At 42.9% G+C, this 27,224-nt stretch overlaps 1 protein-coding gene across 1 annotated transcript in view; it reads left to right on the top strand.

Moving 5' to 3' along the window:
* The window catches only part of RASAL3 (RAS protein activator like 3), a 76,908-nt gene extending 51,156 nt beyond the window's left edge, over positions 1-25,752 (top strand). The window contains exons 14-18 of the mRNA XM_077470016.1: positions 4,519-4,780; positions 8,244-8,360; positions 11,573-11,760; positions 15,616-15,685; positions 24,113-25,752. Of these exons, the coding sequence (XP_077326142.1) occupies positions 4,519-4,780; positions 8,244-8,360; positions 11,573-11,760; positions 15,616-15,685; positions 24,113-24,268 (793 nt within the window). The 3' untranslated portion in view covers positions 24,269-25,752. The remainder of the gene's footprint in view (positions 1-4,518; positions 4,781-8,243; positions 8,361-11,572; positions 11,761-15,615; positions 15,686-24,112) is intronic.
* The last annotated feature ends 1,472 nt before the right edge of the window (positions 25,753-27,224 follow it).

Here is a 27,224-nt window from a genome sequence, read left to right as displayed (position 1 = left end):
TAACGTGCCCAAGCTTATCTCTTCGCCACACACAGCCACAAAAGCAAGGGAATTCTTGTTGGGCAGTGTATTAGTGCTCGGACAAACACACTTAGACCGAATTTTATTGGAGAATGTCAGGCAAAATGGTCGGCCCTCATGCATATTCACTTCATTCATCAAATATGGCCCTCTTTGAAAAAGTTTGGACACCTCTGGACACCCCTGCCCTAATGTATTCAATGTATTTGCATAGCCAACCCTATTAGACATCAATTACTGTATTTATTGGAATATAACACTCACTTTTTCACCATGAAAATTGGGTTCAAATAGCGTGTGCGTGTTATATGCCAATAATTCAATTTTAGCTGCCTCGGAGGGGACAGGGAGAGCCGCCGTCAGATTACATACAGTGAGAATCTCCTGTTTACTTGGTGGCCTCTGTAATAGGAAGTCCCGTCTCCTGGGCCACCATTGGACCAGTGTTCTGTCTATCATAGGTGATTCTCACTGTATGTAATCTGTTGGCGTTTGTCCTGCCCCACTCTCTGTCCTCTCTAGGCTGCAGATGGGCATTGATCAGGCTGCACTGATGGCAATGGCGAGGCTGCTGCATTGATGGCAAAGGAGAGATGGTGAGGCTGCTGCATTGATAGCAATGGTGAGGCTGCTGCATTGATGGCGATGGTGAGGCTGCTGCATTGATGTGGACTAATGAGGCTGCATTGATGGCACTTGTGAGGTTGCAGATGGGCATTGATCAGGCTGCATTGATGGCAATGATGAGGCTGCAGATGGGCATTGACGCTTATTTTGCTTCAAAGTTCCTTTAAAATTGAAGTTTTTTTTCCTGAAACTTCTCTCTTAAAATGAATGTGCGTGTTATACGCAGATAAATACGGTACTTACCAACCTCCCTTGTAAAATGACAGACAGCACCGATTGTGCTATCCTAGAAAAATAAACAAAAAACAGGGCACACAGGCCTAGTGCATTTTCCTCAATAAATGTCTTTAAAGCGGGAGCCAGCAGCTACAAATACTGCAGCTGCTGACTTTTAAAATAGTGACACTTACCTGTCCAGCGCGCCCTCGATGTCTGCACCCGAAGCCGATCTCTAGGTCGCCTGTCGGGTCCTGCCGCCGCCATCTTGGGTATGGGAATCAGGAAATGGAGCCTTTCGGCTTCATTTCCCGGTTCCCTACTGCGCATGCGCGAATCGCGCTGCGCAATAAGGACGCTTCCCGCTGCCTCTGGGATCTGTGTGTTTCCCAGCAGGCAGCGGGGCACTTGCGGGAAGGGGCGGGCACTTGCTGAAAGGGGCGTAAGTTACGCCCCTTTCCGCAGAGAGCTATCCCGGAAGTGGGTGCAGTTACCTGGATTATCCAGGTAACTGCACCCCCCTCCCCCCTGAAAGGTGCCGATTGTGGCACCGGAGGGGGGGAGGGTTCCGATGAGTGGAAGGTCCACTTTAGGGTGGACCTCCGCTTTAATAAATATTCAGATGTAGATAGTATACTCACAAACGAATGCTTGTATCTCAGCTTTTCATAGAAACATCAGCCCATGATGGAACATCCACCTCACGAAGGACTATCCAATAATACCATATGCTAATGTGTATCAAGGCTTGCCTCTTCCTCAGAGCCTTGTGCTTATGTTTTTATGAAAAGCTGAGATACAAGCATTTGTTTTGTGAGTATATTACCTACATCAGTATATTTATTAGACATTTATGAGGTTAATGTACTAGGCCTGTGCGCCCTATTTTTTGTTTATGTTTCTAGTGTAAGTAGTCTTTGGTGGGCAGCAAGATGTGGCATATCTGGAGAAGCAAGAATAAGAGTCTTGTATCGCGTCTGGGCCATAGGTGTGCACAGGGGGTGTGCCTGAGCACACCCTAAATACTGGGTGCGGTGCAGCTTCCCCCTGTCTTCGCTCCTAGAATGGAGAGTGGGGGAAGGAGCTAGTAGATACAGTATCTCACAAACGTGAGTACACCCCTCACATTATTGTCGATATTTTTTTATATCTTTTCTTGTGACAACACTGAAGAAACTACACTTTGCTACAATGTAAAGTAATGAGTATACAGCTTGTATAACAGTGTAAATTTGCTGCCCCCTCAATAACTCAACACACAGCCATTAATGTCTAAACCGCTGGCAACAAAAGTGAGCACACCTCTAAGTGAAAATGTCCCAATTGGGCATTAAGTGGCCATTTTCCCTCCCCAGTGTCATGCGACTTGCTAGTGTTACAAGGTCTCAGGTGTGAATGGGGAGCAGGTTTGTTAAATTTGGTATTATCACTTTCACTCTCTCATACTGGTCACTGGAAGTTCAACATGGCCCCTCATGGCAAAGAAATCTCTGAGGATCTGAAAAAAATAATTATTGCTCTACATAAAGATGGCCTAGGCTATAAGCAGATTGCCAAGACCCTGAAACTGAGCTGCAGCACAGTGGCCAAGACCATACAGCAGTTTAACAAGACAGGTTCCACTCAGAACAGGCCTCGCCATGGTCGACCACAGAAGTTAAGTGCACGTGCTCAGCGTCATATCCAGAGGTTGTCTTTGGGAAATAGACGCATAAGTTCTACCAACATTGCTGCAGAGGTTGAGGGGGTGGGGGATCAGCCTGTCAGTGCTCAGACCATATGCCACACACTGCATCAAATTGGTCTGCATGGCTGTAATCCCAGAAGGAAGCCTCTTCTAAAGAACAAGAAAGCCTGCAAACAGTTTTCTGAAGGCAAGCAGACTAAGGACATGGATTACTGGAACTATGTCCTGTGGTCTGATGAGACCAAGATAAACTTATTTGGTTCAGATGGTGTCAAGCATGTGTGGTGGCAACCAGGTGAGGAGTACAAAGACAAGTATGTCTTGCCTACAGTCAAGCACGGTGGTGGGAGTGTTATGATCTGGGGCTGCATGAGTGCTGCCGGCTCTGGGGAGCTGCAGTTCATTGAGGGAACCATGAATGCCAACATGTACTGTGACATACTGAAGCAGAGCATGAGCCCCTCCCTTCGGAGACTGGGCCGCAGGACAGTATTTCAACATGATAACGATCCCAAACACACCTACAAGATAACCACTGCCTTGCTAAAGAAGCTGAGGGTAAAGGCGATGGACTGGCCAAGCATGACCCCAGACCAAAACCCTATTGAGCATCTGTAGGACATCCTCAAACGGAAGGTGGTCTTTAACATCTACCAGCTCTGTGATGTTGTCATGGAGGAGTGGAAGAGGACTCCAGTGGCAACCTGTGAAGCTCTGGTGAACTCCATGCCCAAGAGGGTTAAAGCAGTGCTGGAAAATAATGGTGGCCACACAAAATATTGGCACTTTGGGCCCAATTTGGACATTTTCACTTATGGGTGTACTCACTTTTGTTGTCAGCGGTTTAGACATTAATGGTTGTGTGTTGAGTTATTTTGAGGAAAATTTACACTGTTATACAAGCTGTACACTCACTACTTTACATTGTAGCAAAGTGTCATTTCTTCAGTGCTGTCACATGAAAATATGTAATAAAATATTTACAAAAATGTGAGGGGTGTACTCACTTTTGTGAGATACTGTATGTCATTTATTGGCCCCTTCCTTTTGAAAATGAATACACACACTCACACTCCCTGTGTTCATTCATAACTGATGCATACTCTAAAGACATGCTGGTAGGTTAATCGAATCCTGTCTAAATTGGCCCTACTATATGTATGAATGTGTGTTAGGGACCTTAAGTTGTAAGCTCCTTGAGGGTAAGGACTGATGTGAATGTACAATGTATATGTAAAGTGCTGCGCAAATTGACGGCGCTATATAAATACCTGAAATAAATAAATAGTAAACTGTGTTTACTATGCTTCAGTTTGTAAATGAACAGGAAACGGCTCAGCACAGAGCACTACCCCCTTTCATTCACTGTCCAGTGCAGCTGAGGCTGCAGAGAAATGCATGTAAGTTTGGGTTTTGGGGTGCACACCTTAATGCAATAGGCTGTATACACCTATGGTCTGGGCCCACTACTAAGTGCAGAAGATTGAATTTTATGGCTTGTCCAATTGTACTATCCCCCTGGTTTACTGCAGGAGAAGGTTGTATCTGGGTCATGGACATCCACCGGGCCCTACGCTATTGGCTAGCATTGCTTATGGATTATCCTGCTCTGGTCCAAATGATGCCACCCTTCCTCCTTCGTGAGAGCATTCAAGGAGAAGGCATCTTTTAGTCTCAAACATTAGATCACTGCCTGATTGCCTGTGTTTCTGGTATTTCATGTCCTTGGCCAGCTTAATTAGCTCTTGCAAGTGGGGCGCTCATTCCTATCATGTTATATGGTATTATACTAAAGGTTTTGTACACTGCCTCTGTGGGATGCTCTACCCAATTATGGCAAAAAAAAAATCATATTTGTTCAGTAGACAGTAGAAAGAAGTACAGACATTGGCATGAGATGAACTTAACTTTTTCCTGGAGAGGTTACCATATGAAGAATCACATCCCATTGTGTGCTTTTTCCACAGCCAGGAAGAGAGTGAAGAACCAGAGTACATGTTTCCAAAGGACATGAGAAATTTCCGACCTCTTGTGAAAAAGTGTCAGTCACTCGGCAGCCTAATGAGGGAACAGCTGGCTCCACTGCCAAGGATTGAGGAGAAGAAGAGCAAACGTCATGTTACCCGCACACAGAGTGTTCCTGCACAGAGCAGACCAAGACGAGAGCGCAGGACAAGGGCAGATGCTAACTCAGTGGCTGATAAAGATCAGGAGGATACTACTGTAAAGGTGTCAAAAATAATAATGTTATAAGTACTGTTTGGATGTGTATGTAACAGCCACCACTAAAGCCCCATACACACGATCAGAAATTCTGCCAGCAAAAGTTGGATGTGAGCTTTTGGTCAGAAATTACGGCCGTGTGTATGCTCCATCTGAATTTTTCTGGCTGAATTCCCGCCAGCAAAAGACTGAGAGTAAGTTCTTTATTTTTCGGTCGGAAAAAGTTCTGATCAGAAATTCCAATCATTTGTACAAATTCTGAGTCGTAAAATTCCTACGCATGCTCGGAAACAATTCAGTGCATGCTCGGAAGCATGGAACTTCATTTTTTCAGCTCGTCTTAGTGTTGTACGTCTCCGCATTCTTGACGGTCGAAAGTTCCAGAGAAATTCCCGTACACAGGAACAGATTTTCCGTCGGAAAAAACATGCAAGTTACTGGATTGATGGGTTCACTTGCTAAAGAAGTAGAGGCCGTTCAATTTGAAAAAAGCGCGATCATTTAGTAACTACATTAACTATCCAATCTATATGAGATCTCTGTGCTGGCTGGTAGTACAATAGTGCTGATAATAAATGTAGCCCTGGCCCTGACCTCCAAAGGCCTAATGGTGACCTCCATGATCGGGGAGAGCTGACATGCTTTTTAGAGTGGGTTACTAGGCACAGTGGGTGTAATGCCAGATGGAATGATTAGGCGCCAGTCACTTTTTGGATGCAAACAGTAGAGATTTATTGTCTCTTAACAAGAACTGGAGGAGAGAAGGTTAGGGCCAGGACACCCTTAGGCAACAGTCAACAGTGATCCTTACATGTAACTCACAGTAACTTGCTATAGATCTTTTCTTACATCTCACAGTGTCCCACTGTATATCTTCACTCACTGAGCTTCCAGTCTCTCACTAGACTTGACTTCAAGATCCCAGTCATCACTGGATCCTCTGAGCTCTAACAGCTAACCCGCTGTATACTCCTTAAGCCTTACCCCCACTAACCCACTGAGTCCCTGGCTTGGCAGTTGCTGAAGATTTCTCACTTCTTCACCGTCCTCAGCTAGTGAAAAAGGCTGCTCTGGTACTTCTTTCAGACTTCCATAAACCGGCCTCTGATAATAGGAAGGATGGTCCCTTAGTGGCGGCTGCTTTCTCTTTACCTCTGGCTTTGATCCATGATTGCCACTGCCAACCAAAATGATCATTCCTGATAGCAACAACTTGGTTCCCCGTCCGACTGAACCTCTGCAACTTGGTCGGACGCCAAGACTGAAGTCCCAATATTACAAGGGATGTTTAGAGTGGGAGCAAGAGCAATAATTCTAGCCCTAGACCTCCTCTGTAACTCAAAACTGGTAACCTGTAGAAATTTTTAAATGTGGAGATTTTTAAGAGTAAAAGTTTGTTGCCATTCCACGAGCGGGCGCAAGTTTGAAGAGGGACATGTTGGGTATCAATTTACTTGGTGTAACATTATCTTTCACAATATAAAAAACAATTGGGCTAACTTTACTGTTGTCTTATTTTATTCTCTAGGGTGTTAGAAAAAAATATATAATGTTTGGGAGTTCTAAGTAATTTTCTAGCAAAAAAAAAAAAATATTTTAACTTGTAAACACTGAGTCTGAAAAACCATAACAGAATTCAAGTACATATCCATATAAAATCAAATACAAATGCACCTTGTGTCCAACTTCGGACTACATTACCCGCATCTCCCTTCCAGAGTTTTAACCATCATATGGAGCAGGACAACCCCCCCCCCCCCCCTCCCTCCTACAGGCTTAGAGCGGTGGAGTCCTAGTCTCGCAGTCCATCTACTAACAGTGAGTGACTTTAGGAGCACAGTTCCTTTTATCTGCACCTGACAAGTTCTGTTTTCCATCAAGTACTGTAATTTCCCCTCTCTGGGTGAGGATTGTTTGTAATCACCAAGCCCCCACGTCCCAGCTGGTTGGTGGCAGTGCAGTTTTTTTGTTGCCTTAAAGTCACAAATACAAGACTTCAGGGGAGATTTATCACAAAACATCTGTCAGTTGACATTTTGATTCTATGTTACAATCGATGGATTTTGTGCTTTTAAGCTCCCAGGAGTATCAGATGTGTTTGTTATTGTTCTTTTATATTTTTATTTAATAAATGATTTTTATGTTTTTTCATATCACATCACAAGTTTCTTTGCTGCGCTGTATTTTGTTGTTTGTTTTTCGTACAAAATAATTACTAGCTGTGCACATATAGTCCCACCACATGGCCACTGACATAACACATGTATGAAGTGAATCTGGGATTGACAACTACAAGCATTCTTTTTTTATATGTGAATTTTTGACAATTCAGGACTCAGGAGTCCTGAAGGCAATGGAGGAGAGGAAAGGTCAGAGTAGGCTATGAAGAGGGTGCAGGAGATGATCACCAGCACCGTGATCTAGAGCACTGACACCAGCACCGTGATAGAGTGCACTGACACCAGGGCAGGAATAGGGCAGTAATCTGCAGCAGTGCACCAGCACCCTATATATTGTACATCTATACCAGTCCTTACAAGGACCTTTGTGGACCTAGCAGCTAGTGATTTGCAGACTGTACCTCAGTCCCTACACTGATAAAGGACTTCTGCAGAATAGGGCAGTAATCTGCAGCACAGCCCTACACCAGCACCCTATATATTGTACACCTATACCAGTCCTTACAAGGACCTTTGTGGACCTAGTAGCTAGTGATTTGCAGACTGTACCTCAGTCCCTTCACTGATAAAGGACTTCTGCAGAATAGGGCAGTAATCTACAGCAGTGCACCAGCACCCTATATATTGTACACCTATACCAGTCCTTACAAGGACCTTTGTGGACATAGTAGCTAATGATTTGCAGACTGTACCTCAGTCCCTACACTGATAAAGGACTGCTGCAGAATAGGGCAGTAATCTGCAGCAGTGCACCAGTGCCCTATATATTGTACACCTATACCAGTCCTTACAAGGACCTTTGTGGACATAGCAGCTAGTGATTTGCAGACTGTACCTCAGTCCCTACACTGATAAAGGACTTCTGCAGAATAGGGCAGTAATCTGCAGCAGTGCACCAGCGCCCTATATATTGTACACCTATTGTACAATCAATAAAGTGTCTGTGCAGAAATTAATATATCAACAATTGTGCATAGAAAAACAGAGTAAATTAAATAAAATAAGTTCACCAAAATCATGAATTAATGAATTTTGTCTAGGAAATGTATTGTACGTGCGAATGCACAAATATGTACATGAATACACGCAAATACGTGCAAAACAAACGACTGAAAATACATCCAGAAATGCAGTACCGTTTGCAAGAGGCCTTACTTTGCTAAATAAAAAGTCTCTAATCTTTCAGTACTTCAACTCCGTTCTGTCATAGAACAACAATTTCCTACCACACTTTACCACCATTTTTCTCCACTGTAGTAAATAATGATTTTTGTGCTTCCACTTCACAGAGGACACCACGGCTTCGACAATCATCCTCTCTTCCCAGACGAAAGTCCACTGTCCCGTGGTGCAGGAATGAGGACCATCATCTGATTGGACCAACAAGGGAGGAAGGAGGAAGCCAGGTATGACCTTAGAAGTTAAGAAAAGGTGAACTATTAGAGTGTAAGTCCATGTTTGTTCAGGAAGTGCCTCATCAGGACAGTTTCATGCATTCAATAGGTCACTGTTAAACTGCGCTATGATATACTCCACCGGGAACAATGTGAACAATCAACAAATGAATGCACAAATAAATCAGTCAATAACAATAACAATAGGCTGCCACTGTTACATGGTGCTTGGACCTATAAATTAGTATAAAGGCTCACCGCACTACCTCTATTATTTACTCACCATTGTGTAAATCACAAGTCTATATAAATACAAAATACCACACTGTAGAGAAATAAAACGAAGAAAATATAATGTTCATATAGAAATGCGTTTAGTGTCCCAATAATGCAGTCTCTGCAATATAGTGCTAGTGCTTATAAAAGGGTTGTAAACCTTTGTGTTTTTTCACCTGAAAGCGGAGTTCCACCCTAAAGTGGAACTTCCGCTCATCGGAACCCTCCCTCCCTCCGATGCCACAGTTAGCACCTTTCAGGGGGGAGGGGGTGCAGATACCTGTCTAAGACAGGTATTTGCACCCACTTCCGGGCATAGACTCCCACGGGAGTCTATGCCTCTTCCTGTCCCGCCGAGCTGTCTGCTTGGACACACACGGGTCCCAGAGACAGTGTGGAGCATCCTCATCGCGCTGCGCGACTCGCGCATGCGCAGTAGGGAACCTGGGAAGTGAAGCCGCACCGATTCATTTCCTGATTCCCTCACCGAGAATGGCGGCGGCAGCCTCCAAGAGCCGAGCGATTGATTGGCCTCAGCTGTCGACATCGCTGGACTACAGGAAAGGTATGTGTCCATTTATTAAAAGTCAGCAGCTGTAGTATTTGTAGCTGCTGGCTTTTAATATTTTTTTTTGGGTGGACTCCCTCTTTAATGCATCCTATGCATTAAGCTGCAAAAACACCTGGCAGTGACTGGCCCCCCAGTTTTACTTACCTGAGCCCTGGAATTTGACCCAACGGGGACACGCTGTCTCTCTGGCCAGGGTTCTTGGCTCTTGTTTGGATAGATTGATAGCAGTGCAGCCATTGGCTCCTGCTGCTGTCAATCAAATCCAATGATGTGGGGGGCAGGGCCGAGTCATACATTCGGAGGCTATGGATTCCGAACGCTGGACTCGGGAGCGTGCCCACGAGATAACCCCCTCAGGAGAGCGCTTCTCCTAAGGGGGTTATCTGATGCGGTGAGGAGCCGAGAGAGCCACCGGGGAACCCCAGAAGAGCAGGTTCGGGGGCCGCTCTGTGCAAAATGAGCTGCACAGTGGAGGTAAGTATGATATGTTTGTTATTTAAAAAAAAAGAAAAACCCTTACAATCACTTTAAATAAATCCTGTCCCAATACACAGTCTTTACAATAAATCTCTCACCATATGCAGGATGAAACAAAGAAGATCCCCATAGCATAATTCCACTTTATTTAAAATTGCACAATATTGGTTTACACGTACTTTAAAACTGTTAGCCCCTGTACACACGGTCGGAAATTTTGCCAACCTAATCCGTCGGATTTTGCCCGTCGGATCTTGTCCGAAACTGTTGCATACACGCGGTCGGACAAAGTTGGCGAAAAATCCGATCTTTCAGAACGTGATGACGTAATTTCGTTACAATGGGACTACATTCAGGCTAGTAGCCAATAGCTTTGATGTAGGAATTTGATCTGAGCATGCGTGGCACTTGGTCCGATCAAAATTCTCTACACATGATCGGAGTATGTCCGACCGGCCCAGTTGGTCGGGAAATATTTCCAACATGTTTGAAAATTGGGTCCGACGGATATTCCGACGGAATCAGTCCGATGCATACCACACACAGTCAGATTATCCGACGACATGGTCCGATAGGACACAATCCGACGGATTCTCCGACCGTGTGTACAAGGGCTAAGAAGAAACGAGATTGCTGAACCTGGAAGTGTCCCAGCAGGTACATGTCATACACTTCCTGGGTGAAAACTTTTACAGTCATGTGATCAATCCTAGTGTTGTAATAGGAGCAAAACTGATTGGAAAAGCAGACAACCTATCAGATTGGCAGATAATTGTATTTTTGGGGTGCTCTGTATACAAGTAGTTTACTGAATATTATTGAATAAGCCAAGTTGTCATAGAAGGAAGTACATATCATAGCTGACTACAAAGTTGAGGGTGGTGGGGGGGATGGGGCAAGTTTTTAATTGCAAATGATACTGTTCTTTAAATAAATGTGGAATTTTCTTATAAGCATTTGGCCTAATAAATTATTATTATTATTATTATTATTATTATTATTATTATTATTATATAGGATTTATGTAGTTCCAACAGTTTACACAGCACTTTACAATATAAAAGGAGACAATACAGTTACAATACAATAAAATACAAGAGGATTGAGAGGACCCTGCTCAGAAGAGCTTACAATCTAATAGGGTGGGGAAGGTGGTACAAAAGGTTGCAACTGTGGGGAATGAGCTCATAGAAGTGGTAGGAGATTAGTTGGAGATGTGATAGGCTTCCCTGAAGAGATGAGTTTTCAGGGATTGCCTGGAGGTGGCAAGAGTAGGGGATAGCTGGACCAGTGGAGGTAGCGAATTCCAGAGGATGGGAGAGGCTCTGGAGAAATCCTGGAGACAAGCATGGAAGGAGGAGACGAGAGAGCTTGAGAGTGGGAGGTCTTGAGAAGAGCAGAGGGGACGGTTTGGGTGATTTTTGGAGACAAAATTGGCGATGTAGCTCGGGGCAGAGCTGTGAATGGCTTTGTATGTTGTGGTTAGTATTTTGAATTTAATTTGCTGGGCGATCGGGAGCCAGTGTAGGGATTGGTGAAGAGGGGTGGCAGACACTGAGCATTGGTAAGGTGGATAAGTATAACAGTAACATTCATGATAGACTGAAGAGGGAATAGCCTCTGAAGAGGCAGGCCAATGAGAAGGGAGTTGCAATAGTCAAGGTGATAGATAACAAGGGAATGAATGAGGAGCTTGGTGGTTTCAGTTGTTAAAAAGGGGCACATTTTAGAGATGTTACAGAGGTGAATAAATAATTTGGCATTTGGCCTGAATAATAATATAAACCAGTAGTCTAGGTTATGATTATTTTCTCAATTATTTTAAATCAATTGAAAATTAAAATGCCTCCTGTATAATGGAATGGTCTGTAAAATTTGCATTGCAATTATGTCCATCAAGGAAATGCATCTGCAGGAGATGAGGGGGCAGATTGCTGAGAATTTGGGTAAGCAGAAGGACCTGGAGGGGCAGCTACTGACCATGACAGAGAAGGTGCAAGAAGTCATGAGCCAGCTGGCTAGAACGCAAGAAATGTACCGGGCATTGCAGGCTGAGATGACTGAACAGATGGGCAAAATGCAGAAGAGGTAACAAGTCACACTTCTATTATTATCCTTGAATGAATCCAAAAACTGTTATATCAAAGGTTAAGTTCACTTTTTCTAAATCAAAGGAACCCAATAGGTATTAAAAAAACAGAGGCTAGGAAAAATTTAGCTTAGTTTTATTGTCATACCTGTAGGCCATTCAGATCCCCCGGAAGCCTGTCACAAAAACTCCCATTTTGCAATCCCCTTGTCCTGCCTAGTTGCTAGGATGTGAAAATCATTGGCAGGATGTGGGGGATACTAACTGGGGTTTTTTGGCCAATCTGCTGAGGGGACACAAATGGTCTACAAGTGTGACAAAAAAATTAATGAACATTTTACAAAGCTGCACAGATTTTTAATATCTACTGGGGCCCCGTGACTGCATGGGCTTTTTCCTGCAGCCTTTTCAATTTGAAAAAATAATTGTTGTGAGGAATTTGGCATGCTAAAAGCAAAAACTATGATTTCTGGGGTTCAGCCACCTAGCACTTAATTGTCGGAGAAGAAAGAAGAGTCACAAGCCTCCATATACCCAGATTTACCAATTGTTTTACTTCAATGTTTCTCGTTGAAATTAATGGAACATGAATATATGCATTTGGGGGGGGGGAGCAAGGAGAGGGACAATTATGTATATACACTATTTTACCAAAAGTATTGGGAGGCCTGCCTTTACACGCACATGAACGTTAATGCCATCCCAGTCTTAGTCCGTAGGGTTCAATATTGAGTTGGCCCACCCTTTGCAGCTATAACAGCTTCAACTCTTCGTGTATCACAGCTTCTTTTGTTAATAGATTTAAGTGACCTGCCGCAGTACCAAGTAGCAATGGCATGCTTCCATCCTGGGTAAATTGTATAAAAAGAAAAGGGGGGCAAGTGGGACTTTAAATGAAGCATGTCAATTGAAAATAAAAAATAATAAATACATGTGAGTAGATGAGATGATTTCGATTTAATTTATAATCAATAACCCCTAGGGGTAGTCCATGATCTGAATGCATACAATGGTAGTACAGTAATATAAATATAGATATACACTTAATATATTTTCATAATAATCAGAGAGTCTGGAGTATAGACAAATCAATGGACATACACGGATGCAGTTCATAACAGAAATACATAAATTACCAATCAAAATACATAAAATCACATGAATGAGTACAAACTCTATAGGACAAAAATTGATATTATCAAGGATTAAAATAAGCTTAATTGGGCATCCTTAGTTTGAGAACCCGACGCGTTTCTTGGCTTCTTTCCAGTCATCAGGGGTGGGATGTCAATGTTTCAATTGACATGCTTCATTTAAAGTCCCACTTGCCCCCCTTTTCTTTTTATACTCTTTTGTTAATAGGCTATGCCTCATATTTGATATTTGATGGTTGCCTTTGTGCTACCCGAAGAAGTTTGTTTTTTATTATTTTCCTTTCTTCTTTTCACTCACTTTATTTGTGTCCTATATTTTTGTATTGAAATTATCAAAACTTAATAAAATTGTCAATTATAAAAGAAAATAGATTAAAAGAGAAGTTGAGTTTTTTTTTGGAATCATACTTACATAGGTGGATGCAGCATCAGTTCCATGCTGCATCTGTCCCCCTCCAGCTCTAAGACTGAGAACCAAGCAATTAAACTTCACTGATTGCTCAGTTCTTAGAGCTCCATGAGCAGAGAGCCAGTGACTGTCAGTCACCAGCTCTCTGCCCCCCCCCCCCCACCCACCCACACACACACACACACACTCAGCTGGAGTGCTGGGCTGTGGAGGATGACCAGTGTTGCCAACCCCCCGAAGTGAAATTTACTGGCAGAATGACTAAATTTACAAACGGCACCAATTTTTTACTGGCAAACAATCATGAAATTTACTGGCAGATCCACATTCTTTACTGGCACTGCAAAAAAGTACCTAAAATAACAGTTTTTAGTGCTAAACAGTGCAACTATCAATATTTGAACTATAAATACATATATGTGTTTAAGTTAAACAAAAGTCAAAAACCTTATTTCTCAATTTACATGAAGGTTAGGTTACTATAACCCAGCAAGCACAGAGTTCCCCCTTACATCAGAGTCTGCAGTATTTCCCCTTATAGTGCAAGTGAACGCTGCAGATCATGATGTAAGGGGGAACTCTGATGTGGAGGGGGGCTCTGGTGAATAGAGGCCACCTTCCGCAGAGTGAATACACTAAGGTAAGGGCGGGTTACTAATATAGGGGGGTACCTTTATATCAGTGCCCCCTTACATTATTCTATTCACATACATATATCAGTGACACCCCCCCCCCCCCCCAGACTGGCCTGACGGTGCTGTCAATGACCTCCTCTCAGGTGCACCATGCAGGGCTCAGTCAGACAGCGTCCTCTCCACACACATCTGTCTCTTCCGTAACCCCCATCCTGGCGGCGCTCCCACTCTTGACTCCTTTCTAGGATCCACTCAGAGACTGCAGACGTGATAAAAGACAAGAGATGGTCAGAGGCTGCGGACATGATACAGGAGGTAGACAAAGGCTGCGGACATGATACAAGAGGTGAATAGAGGCTGCGGACACGATATAGGAGGTGGTCTGAGGTTGGCGACACACAATACAGGAGGTGGACAGAGGCTGCGGACACAATACAGGAGTTGGACAGAGGTTGCGGACATACTGCAGGAGGTGGACAGAGGCTGCGGACATACTGCAGGAGGTGGACAGAGGCTGCGGACATACTGCAGGAGGTGGACAGAGGCTGCGGACATACTGCAGGAGGTGGGCAGAGGTTACGGACATACTGCAGGAGGTGGACAGAGGCTGCAGACATACTGCAGGAGGTGGACAGAGGCTGCAGACATACTGCAGGAGGTGGACAGAGGCTGCAGACATACTGCAGGAGGTGGACAGAGGCTACGGACATACTGCAGGAGGTGGACAGAGGTTGTGAACATACTGCAGGAGGTGGACAGAGGCTGTGGACATACTGTAGGATGTGGACAGAGGCTGCTAACATTCTGCAGGAGGTGGACAGAGGTTTCACACATGATAGTTTCCTCCTCACCCCCTCAAGGTAGCCTCATCCTCTGTCTTCCATCATATTACTTCCCCACATCATCAGTGTGCTGTGTCCTCCCCCTGTGCCCCTTTCACCTCTCCACAGGTCAGGGAAGCAATGTGCTGCCATGACCTGTGGAGAGGTAAAAGGGGCACAGGAGGAGGACACAGCACACAGATGATGTGGAGAAGTAATATGATGGTGGAAACTGGACAGAGCACATCAGTCTCTGTCTCGGCCTCCCCTGCATGCCACGGCTTCACCCTCCGGGCTCCCAGCGATGTCCTCCTCTCACTCTGATATACCCCCACAGTTTTACTCTCCTCCTCCTCACCCCTGCTCGGCTCCTCTGGACTTCTGCCTATGGAAAGTGCACTGCATGAGCCATTGACCGCCATAGTGCCTGATCACCTTTTCGAAAATGGCACCGGGCGGCGCCATTATGTTACTGCGCATGCACCACCCGCCGAGCGCGTGCAAGCTTTCCCTAGCCCGGCCGGCTTCGGAACGGCACATGCGCAGTTGCATGGTCGGCTCGCTTAGCTGCCTGTAAATCTACAGGTGGTTGGCAACACTGGTCGTGACCTTACTCGAGCCTGGACTGACTCTGTGACATCAGCCCACAGCTGCATTTAGCCCGCTATCTGCTGATAACGGGTCACAGGAGTGCAGATTAAACTACAATCCTGTGATCCATAGAAGTACAGCCAAACTAGCTTTGGCTGTACTTCTCCTTTAATAAATGTATCTGTGCTTTAGCTTCACTCCTTTAACCATTTTCATAGATTTTTTTATTTTATTTTTTTAACAGAATTGATGTCTTAGAGAAGAATTCTGCAGAGACACGAAAAGAGGAAAACCAAGAGCAGAGAGCAGTTCTGGTAAGACCTCACTGTATGTATTTACTGTATCTAGCAGCATGTCTCAAATAACTGTCTCTAGTGCCTCCTAGCTACCAGTCACTTAAAAATCTGCACTGTAATGGACATTTAAAGTGATATTAACGCAGTATTAAACCCAAAACCAAAAATGTTATACATTGCCTTGAAAAAGTATTCATACCCCTTGAAATTTTCCACAGTTTGTCATGTTACAACCAAAAACTTAAAATTATTTTTTGGGGATTTTATGTGATAGACCAACACAAAGTGGCATATTATTGTAAACCAGAGGTTCAGAACGAAGGGAAATTTTTCAAGAAGTGCAGGTTGGTTGACTAGTAGCTTAATTTTGCTCTTGTACCTATGGTAAATCAATCAATTAGATTTTTATCTTGGAATGTTAGGGGAATGAATAAGGCTTTAAAAAAACAATCTGTCTGACCACATTGCTTCTTTTCGTCCTGCCCTTGTCTGTGTGCAGTAGACACATGCCACATCCTGTGTGACCAGATTTCTGAAGCATCGATTGGTTAGAGAGGCATACCATTTGCTTTTTACCTCCCACTCAAGGGGAGTTTCTGTTCTGGTCTACGCTGGTGTGGTATTCTCCTGCAGTAGGACTATGGTAGACAAGAATGGCAAATATATTTTTTTACAATGCAAGTTGGATGAACTTGAGTTAATTTTGACTGCTATATATACATTTATATATATATACACACACATATTTACACACACACACACATCCCCCATATAATATTTTGTCAGCTCATTTCCTTTGCAGGTGCTTCACCCCAGGTGCCAATATCGGTACTTGGAGACTTTAATAGTGTAATTGATATGAAGCAGGACAGATGCCCAGCTCCAAGGTCAATGACCTATAAGCATCTCTCCCCCTTTGGAAGACTATACAAGGAATTAGGACTGTACAACATGTGGAGGAAGTTACATCCTGAAGAATGTGCTTATACATGTTATTCTAAAACACACAACACACTATCAAGAATTGATTTGGCTTTGTGTTCGGTTTATCTTGTACCATATACAGTAGATGTTAATATTAAACCTTGAGGAATCTCAGATCACTCCCCTCTGCTAGTTACCTTAACATCGGTACATCAGGTGTCTAATATGACATGGCGGCGGAACCCCTTTTGGCTGGAACTGTTTCCCACAGAGGATGTCATCTCCACTTGCATTGTGGATTTTTGGTCCCTCAATCTGGGTTCTGCTTCCATATGGGACGTATGGGATGCTCTCAAGGCCCACCCTCAGGGATTGTAAATCCAGAATATAAGTGTTATTAAAAGTGCTTCCCGTAGAGAGCTCGAACTTTCAAAGGCCGATACCTTTGCAGGGGAAGCCATGTATATTCAGGATCCCTCTCCAGATGTTCAGCAGGAATGGCTTTCATCTCAAAATAGGCTGAATAAACTGTTGGAATCTAGGGCTAGAAATAAACTCTTTCAGGAGAGACTCAGTTGGGCTGAGGAAATGGTAGACTGTTGGCTCAGATAGTAAAGTCTCAATCTAACCCTACACATGTAATGCCGTGTACACACAACCAGACTTTCCGGCAGAATAGGTCAGACGGAATCGTATTTAGTGAGAAAAGGATCATCGTGCAATAGTGGCCAGTGATTTACCAGAATACTACGCAGTTCTTGATGATGTTGGGAGTATCTGGTAATATACTTAACTGTATGTTTGGATTTAACAGTCTTCATTTTGAATAATAACGAATTACGTGATTGACGCAGTGCTTTATTGTAGGCACCGAGTAGTAACGATTTGAACGATTTGCTATAGCCTCTTGCCTTTAAGTGATGACGAAGTGAATTTGCTTGTGTTTTAAATACCTCAGGGTGTGTGCAATTGCGACATAGCCTCAAATACTGGGCATAAGGAATACTGCGGATGAGTGAGTGCCACTGGGTGGGTACTATCAGCATGTAGTAATGCATTTCCTGCTGTTTCCTTTCTGAAAAGTGTAGAGGTAAGACAGCTATCATCATCTTTGAAGATAGTAAGATCCAAAAATGTAATTTTATGTAAATCACTGGCAACTGTAAATTTTCAATTAAACTGGTTCTGGTTCAGAATATCAATGAAGGTGTCAAGGAGGGCTGGAGTGCCCATCCAAATGATGAATACGTCATCAATATAGCACAACCAGCATAACGCATGGTTGGTATATACCGATAGAGATTCATCAGAAAATAAGGTACGTTCCCACCCCCCAGGTACAGGTTGGCATAGGAAGGTGCACAACAAGTGCACATAGCCACACCCTGCACCAGGAGGAAATGGGACTCCTTAAATCTGAAACATTTGTGGGTCAATATGAACCGTAAAAGGTCCAGAATGAACTCAATAGTCCCAGGGTGATGGCCCTGTTCACGTAAAAAAAAGGTATGAACCGTCTCCATGCCCTGCTCGTGATGGATGCTAGAGTACAATGCCTCAACATCCAATGTCATGAGCAGGGCATTGGGAGGGACGACCATGCCCTCAATATTCTTCAGAAGATCAAGTGTGTCTCTAGTGTAGGATGGAGAAAGAGAAGAGAAGAAAGAGAAGAATCAGATTCTGTGTCATCATAAGTTGTAAATTGATTATTACCCTTGTTTCTAGAGCCTCTAATTTGAGTGGGAAGTTGTCAACGATAGGCAAAGCCCTCCACAAAGGCCAGTCTGTCTTTATTTTGCTTTTTGTATATAATGTCCTTAGTGATTCTCGTAACATAGTCTTTGATTTCTTGCCAGCGTTTGGTATGTTGAGTATGGTTCTTTAAAATTTCATTTGTAGATTACAGTATGAGAATGTCTTGATCTAGGGTATTTAATTCAGATTGATACTGGATAATTAACAACTTCATTAGATCTGTGCTGCAATTGGTAAGTATATTCTCCCAAGCTACTTTAAATTCAGGAGTAGCATTTTGGAAAGAGGCCTAGACCTGTACTCTCAAACCAAGCGGGCTTATATTTTCACGGACATATTTGTGTAAAAATTCTATATGCCAATGGAGATTTGATTTATTTTTTAATAAACGTTTCATTTTTGCCATATATTGATTTATACCAATTTCCTGCTCTGTATCAACATTGCAGTTGCTCTGTGTTTCAGTCATGTAGTATGTCCAGGCTGAGCCCACAAAGTCCATATTTTAGAAAATATTAATATCCAAAGTTAAAATAAATATTGAATAATTAATAATACCAATTTGAAAAATGGAAAATATGTAAACCACTGAAAATCAAACAAAGAAAATTTGCCTGGGTGCTTCCATCCAAAATTATTGAAATTATTGGTTGTATCATATCACAGAGTGGTCCTGTGGATACAACCGTAACCAGTGCCACATCCTATGAATTTGAAATAGCAAGAGAAAATGAGACTTGGACCTTTTAGGTGCAACCAGATGATTATACAAAAATATCATTTTTATTCTAAACACATAAAATATGTTTTTACATGATCTCTAAAAACCCACATTGATATATCAAGACATAATATACAATACAGCTACTGTACATAACCATAACATAACTACAAGGAGACTAGGAGATGAATCAAAGTGATTCCATGGTGTAAAAGAATCCATGAGTGTGGTTTAATTACAGAAAAGTGGTCGACAGATGTTCAAAAAAGACAATTCGCTCTACATGTTACGCGCTTGTTGCGTTTCTTCAGGAGAATTTACATTGACTATCAAACAATGGAAAAGAGAGACATAATTAAATACAATACATAATACTGAAAAACAAGTTAACAACATAATATACGCATAGCGAGCTGTCCCGTCTAAACCCATAGTGGCCAGACACAAGCATCTATGATACGAACAGAGAGAGACAATCCAGGACACTATGGGAACGTGCATAAAATACCAATAAAACACATTTACATTTTTGGTTGTAACATGACAAAATGTGGAAAATTTCAAGGGGTGTGAATACTTTTTCAAGGCACTGTATAGTGCAGCTTACCATTGTGGTGGCTTTTTTCCCCCCTCTGTTTTCATCTGGTGATCTGGCTCCTGTATTGGGGGGGGGGGCAATGAATGAGCAACAGAGACACCTTTCGACAGCAAAATTGTCAGTCTGGGGGGAAGGGAGTGTTAGATGGACTAGCAGATTTAGATATACTAACAACATGAAGCCAAACTTCAGCTAACACTTAAAAGCAGTTACAGCAACAGTTTTTTTTCCTTTTGGGATAATGGTTTTACATAAATAAAAGCTGGTCATTGTAAGAATTCCTGACAGTGTCTCAACCCTCTAACTGGTACATCTGCAGGACAGTGTGTTCTGTTGTAAAACAACAGACTTACTGGCAGTAAATCAATAAATGAAATACGTTTAAAAAGAAATCAAATGCAGCCATCACATCTAAAAACAAGTAATTTGCAATATAATAAATGTTTGCTTTTGGGTTTAGTACCACATTAAAGCAGACTAAACTCACGCTGGCTCTAGTGATGCTAGGTCCCCAAGCTCACCGCTTGGCTGCTGACATCTTCTGGCAGCCAGGATCCGGGTCTTGATCGCCGCCCTCTGTCCTTGGCCAGGCGGGGATGACGTCACTCTTGCGCATGCGTGGGAGCTCAGTCAGATTCAGCATTTCTGCATAAGCCCTTACTGTACATTGGTGGGCAGGCAAGTAACTTTAATGCCAAAGAGACAAAGCATGTCTTTCTGCATTAAAATTCCTGCCTGTTCACCCATCTTTAATTATGACCTAAAGTTCCACTTTAAGTAAGAGGTTATCAGACTATGTCATGGCCCATTCCATAAGATAAGTGTGGTTGTTAGCAACCTGGACAATTTGAAGTTTTCTCCAGCCCTGTCACTGGTATATTTGCTAGATAGACTGGTTGCATTTTAAATGTAGGGACAAATATACTTTATAAGTAAAGGGAACATCTTAGAGAGAAGGGGACTAGTCACACAGATGGAGTAAGCCTGTTAGAGCGAGGTATTATTCTTCTAACCCTAGAGCTAAAGGCCAAGTTCACCTTTTTTGCAGAAAATAGCCTGCCCAGTCAAGGGGTCCCAGTAGGTATCAGAAAAACAGTGCAGCTTTGTAAAATGTTCATTAATTACATTGTTATAACTGTACTCCATTTGGACATCCCCCTGAAGCCTGGCCAAAAAACTCTCAGTTAGAAATCCCCATGCCCTGCCTTGTTGCTAGAACAAGAAAACTGCTAACCACAAGTCACTAGTCACTAGCAGCATAGCATAATTGAAATCCTTTGGCGATCTCTGGCTTTGCGAACAGGCACGCAGAGCTGCAGCTGCCAACAGCCTGCTGCTGCTGAATCACACACAGCTGTCAATCCCAGCAGTAGTATTCAGTAGATTCCTACTGCTGGGATTCACAGCCTTGCAAAGAGCTTGTACAAATGGTTACTAAGGCTAGGTTCACACTAGTGCTGCTACATAATCATGCGTTTTTCAATGCATCTTTGTAGTGTTCTTACATGCATATTTGATGCGTTTTTGTGCCTGATGCATTTTTTTTCTTTGTAGAAATAAGAGCTGGTAAACACAAAACCCTGCAAAAAAAATGCACCAAAATCTTTGTGCATGCATTTTTTATGTGCTTTTCATGCACTATTATTGAAGTCTCTGGGGCGTAAAACACACTATGCTGCACTCAGAGGTGTAACTAGAAACTTCCCGATGCAAGAAATCATGAAGGCCCAATCCCCCTGAACCAAGCCCCCCCCACCCTGAAAAAAAAGAGAGTTTTGACCCTTTTTTTTTTCTCAGTGGCAATGGTGGTGTTAAGGTGGTAACATCAGTGGTGTTGAGGGGCTTGGCATCAGGGGTGACTGTATTTTTAGGATTTGGATGCGCAGCCAGGGATGGCAGTAAATCCATGGCTCAGCTGCCCATGTGAAAGAGTACTTAGGCCCCATTGACACTTTGCATTTCCTAAATATGTGACAAAGTGCATGGGAAATGCACCCTTTGCAGTACATTTTATAAATGCACTTCAAACTTGCATAGCGCTAGTGGTGCCATTAATTGTTAATGGCACCCAAAAAACACTTAGCAGACTTGCGTATTGTCATGTGGCAAACTTGCAAAGCTGTATGCCTGAAAATAGCATTCTTTGGTGCGTTTGTCAAACAAAGGGCAGTCCATTCAAGTGAATGCACTGCCCTATGTGTGAAAAACAGGCTAAAGAAAAAAATGTGAGCAGGAGCATGCGTTTCCGCTACGCTAAGTGTGAATACGGCCTCAGGGGTGGCATATAGAAATGGCTGGTGCAGAGATGTCTGTCAGGTGGACGGAGAGGTGTATTCACTGGCCTCTAGCTCCAACACTGCAGTGGTAGCCAGTGTCCACCTGCAGTTCTAGACTGGCTCCTGGCACATTCTCCCCCTTTCTGAATCCTGAACTTTTCTGCAGCTCCCCCACCCTCACCCCCTTCCAGCAGTAGCACTACAACATGCAGCAGATTACAATGCACCGAGAGCACAGTGTAGAGGTCTGCAGAGCTCAGAACACAGGGAGGAACAGGCAGAGAACTTCTTAGCTCAATCTTTCTTCTTTGCAAGAGATAACACTACCGATCACAGGGGAAGGGGTAATTTCAGGACGCGGCAGTTTAAATGGCAAAGGCAGAGAGAGACTCTGCAGCTGTGCCTGCTGTTCCAAAATCACACAGCCCGACAACAAATGCAGCATGGGACAGGAACTGTGGACAAGTAAGTAGCATTGATCCCCTGCAGCGGGTAGGGAGAAAACCAGCAGCACTGCAGGGAGTTCCACAGGAGTCACAAGGGAGTCAGTCGGCTCTCCTCTCCTGCTGGTGCTCGGGCCCCATTCTGGACTGATAGGCTTGGGCCCCCTACAGGAGAGCCAGTTGTACTGCCTTATCAGTGGCCCTAAATGTGACTCTGCTTTGCAGTGGATGAATTTACAGGCAGCCAACAGGGAGAGTGGCTGGCTGCCACTGAGGGGGTGAGTGTGCGTTTGTTAAGAGAAGTGGGGAAGGGGTGCCAACTACCGATGCTAGTGTGCCCAGAAGGGTTTTTGGAGCTGAGTGCTAGAACTTTTTCTGGCACCGAGCTCTGGGTTTTAGCCCAGACTCGTGGGATGCCGGAATTTAAATCAAATCCTGGTACAATGCCAGAGAATACAGGACACTTGGGAGATATACCGAAGTTGGCACATCATGAACAGGGGAGGGGGGCACAATTTGGCATCTTTTCCCTGGGCACTGGATGACCTTTTCCCAGCATTGCCCTCCAGCTTTATGTGTGAAAAATAAAAGAAACCCAAGGCGTGAACAAGCCCTAAGGGTGCCACTGCCAAATGCAACTAAGGGCTCATTCACAAGTGCCTTCTGCTCCCCTGAAAAGCAATCCAAATTCATTTGACAGGTGGTGAGAAAGCGCTATGTTGCCTCCTCACCACCCAATTTAAACCCATGATTGCCGTGCAATGCACGTGATTGTGACACGGTAGTGCGGCAATTAAGCTTTAAATCAGGTGTAACGAGGCGAAACTGTGCCTGGTGATCTTTGACTTCTCCCATGTTGTTCAGGTAGATCTCCATCTCTTTAAGATTGCTTACCCCTGCGCTAGTGCGAGCAGGGTCTAAGGAGTTGAAAATGTTCACACTAATAATTTGTTCACTTTAATTATTCAGGTAAAATAAGTAAATGGGGATAAATAAAGTTAAAGTGGTTGTAAACCACGGCTGTTGTGAAAAAAAACCACCTGTAAGGCAATGGTATAATGTGCTAGTATGCATCGCTTTAAAGGTCCAGCAAGGTATGATGGACCTTCAGAGCGCATGCTTCGGTGACGTAACTGGCTGCATCCAGGGTGAATATCTCGTAACCTGTGTACGTTTAAGAGATATTCATTTTACCAACAGGCAAGCCTTATTATAGGCTTACCTGTAGGTAAAAATGACCAAGCAGGGTTTACTACTGCTTTAATATTTACACTGTGTTTTGTATGAACATTCTCAACTCCTTTACTAAATAAGTCCCGGGGTCTACAATATCAGCTGTTCTAAAACCATTATTTCTATGCATATAGAAAATGCTATAAGTGCAGTGTACTAATTAATGCACAAAAGCAAATGCATTGACGAGAGTAGAGGCAAGAGAAACTGTCATGAGAGGTGTATGTTACCATAAGGTAGAATCTGATAGATGGAAGAAAGCATTGGGTGATTCATAGAAACATAGAAAAGTGATGGCAGAGTCAGATCGAGTAGTCTATCGATACTCCCCCTTTATCTTTTTTTTTTTGTTTGATTGTTTTTTTTTTTTTGGGGGGGGGGGGGGGGGTTCATTAACTTTTTTGTCTGAGTATAGACACTATACTATATAAAGCTGACACTGGACAAAATGCTCTATAATGTATTTTCTTTTTATACTTGTGATTCTAATAGGAGAAGCACCTGTCATCTCTCAAGAAGAACTGCTGGAGGAAACATGAACATTTCACAAACCCTCACAGAGAAGAAGAAGACAAGATGGAGAATGCTTGTGAAAACACATCTATCGTTATGGATTGCGCTATGACAAATAATTCTGATACTGCCTAAACGTCATTATTATCATTGTTTATCAGATGTTTCCAATTAGAAAGCTTTTGGCTGTATCCAATTGCATGATCCAAATTTTAAAGCTCAATTCCACTTTCTAATGGAAATAAAAAAATAAGTAGTCCAGGCCTTGTTAAAGAATATGTTACCCCAACATTTCATATTCCTACTATGTGTCTGCTGTACCATGTACCATGAAAATCATCCTGTTTTCTTTGTATTGCTTCCTTTAATTGAAAAAAACTGGTGGTCCTGACAGCTTTCCTATTTCAAACTGACCATGCAAGGCATGAGAGCACATCCATCCCAGCATGGTCAGTTTTCTGGATGTGCTGTTTGAACAGCCTGCCTGCCCTTCAATTATCAGACTTGCACTGACATGTCCCCCTGCTCAGCCATTCACTGGTAAGTGTCCTGCTGTTTCTCCATTCCCACGTGTGTGTATGTATGTGTGTATATATATATATATATAGAGCTGAGGGCATCAAGAACCTGCCCCTTGGGGGCACATCATCAAGCCACCCTTAATTTTCAGGAAAACATCATTATGCAGAGCTGCTCTCTGCAGCATTCAGGGTCTACCCATTGCCAGAGAAGAAAGAGACCCATAATGTCAAAAGACCTAAAGAAAAAATTGTAACAATAACCTCCCTATCCAAAGGGCCATACACAAGGGCTGATTTTTGGGTGTTATCAGCCAGTTCAATAGAAACTGGCTAACATTCGGCCCGTGTGTACTGCAGACGGTCCGACAGAAGCCAGCCAAACATCCATCTTCTGTCAAAGGGGCATGGCCAAAAAACGTCTGCTAATCGGCATTTGATCAGCGCTGGCAGTCAATGTCTGAGAGCACTGACCGGTGTTTTCTGGTTGGGGTGTAGGGCGTCCCCCTGTAAAAACACAATAGCTCAGAGGGGGAGATTGCTGTACTAACATTGGATTGTTGGTACATGATCTCCTCCCAAGCGCTTCCGTTTTTTTCCATTCAGCCCGCTGGGTTAAATGAAAATATACTGAAGGTTGTGTACCAGGCTGAACTATTTTTTAATGTCAGACAGATGTGGTATCTTATCTTGATTGCTCACGCAGATACTGTTGGCCAGTAACTCTCCTGATCCAGCAATTAGCTTCCCTACACCGATATACACAGGAAAGCTCTATTCTGAATCCATTCAAGGTTCTTTTTTGAACTGAAGCCTGATGACGTTTTTTTAGTATAAACTAACACATTATTTGGACTGTTTTATCTTTTTGGTCTAGTGGTCCTTCTATTAGTGTTTTTTCTAGAGACCAATGTGGCATGACATTCTTGGATTCCAATTTATTTCCATAATGGCAACTTTAATGAGATGAAAGAGATAAGAGGTGAATCAACTTTCACAAAACAAATAAATAATAATAATATAATAATAATATAGCATATATAATTGATAGACTAGCCATATTGTAATTTAATGTTATTAAAGCTGACTGTTTCTTTTCAATCTGCAGTTTCTGTAATTCTCTTTAAACATTCATGCGTATATATACATATATGCATACCTCCCAACTTTTTGAGATGGGAACGAGGGAAAACTATTAGCAAAAGTATGTAGGCATAGGACACTACCACTCCCCCTTAAAGGAGAATTACATTTTAAACCCACAAGTGCTTTTTTTTTACCACTATTTCTTTATATCAGCTTGTGGAGTTTACAAATGCAGCAATTTAGAACATGGATGAAAGGTTTAGCACTGAGAAACTTTTTGAAAGCTAAAATGTGCATTTTATATACAACTATGCAGATCAGATAAAAATGAGGAGGAAAGGGGGCCAGATGAACTTTCCAAATCAGGGACAGCCCCTCAAAGCCAGGGACAGTTGGGAGCTATGCAATATGGCAACTTGGAGGCATTCTGTAAAAAGTTGGTGTACAAAACTCTGCCAAAAATGTAATTTCCTGCTTGTGTGATAGACTTACTGATTTTCCCCAAAATCTGCACTAGGACCCCTTTCATACTGTAGGCATTTTTCAGGCGTTTTAGCGCTAAAAATAGTGCCTGTAAAGCGCTGGGGCGCTGCTCTGGCAGGATGTCAAAAAAAGTCCTGCAAACACCTTCTTTGAGGTGCTTTAGGAACAGTGTATACACCTAAAGTGCCCCTGCCCATTGAAATCAATGGGCAGCACCAACGAATCGCCTACAAAGCGCATCGGCAGTGGTGCTTTGTGGACGCTTTTAACCCTTTATTCTGCTGCTAGCGAGGGTTAAAAGCTCCGTGTGAAAGCGCTCTAAAATACAAGTAAAATTTTAGGTAATCCTTGCAATTTAGTTTTGGTGATATACTCAACAAGAGTTAAATTCCTGGATGCAGACCCTGCAGCTTTTCTCAATAGAACACTGAGAGTGCACCATGTGATTATAATGAACCAGTTCCTCCCATTCTGTCTGTATTGTCTGGTGAAACAAACAGCTAGAGCAGAAAAGTTAGGACTATGCAAGAAACTTTGGTAAAAGCTTTTGCAAATAGCATAAATCACCCAGAAGGGACTGCATTCTATTTCTCAGGAAAAGTGGAATTTCACTTTATTGGGGCCCATACACTCAAATCGTTCGAAAATCTGTCATTTGGACAGTACCTTTGTTTTTCGTCCAGTTAATGGACACAAATTGAAAATTGGTTGTGACATTTTTGAGCCAAAAAAACGAAGGAGAAGTTTGGGAAAACTTCTGCCGAACAGATGATAAATTGAAAGGTTAATGTGTTTATCGCCCATGAAAAATGCAACTGTTGGTACTGGCCATAGGTGACCCAGAAGCAAAAAACAAAAGGAGAAATCGATTAATTTATGACCATTAAACGATTTATCATTTGAAATTTAATCATTGCACAATGGCAATATCGTTTTCTCTCACGACCGTGTGTTTGTTTTTTTTAAACGCGTTTTTTAAAACAATTTTTCAACTGGTGTATGAC

The sequence above is a fragment of the Lithobates pipiens genome, unplaced genomic scaffold, assembly GCF_037356315.1.
Source record: "Lithobates pipiens isolate NorthernLeopardFrog02 unplaced genomic scaffold, aLitPip1_a1.2 Scaffold_8, whole genome shotgun sequence".
Taxonomy (NCBI): Eukaryota; Metazoa; Chordata; class Amphibia; order Anura; family Ranidae; genus Lithobates; species Lithobates pipiens.
Note: the sequence above shows the minus strand (reverse complement) of the source record. Positions and strands in the feature narration are given on the sequence as shown.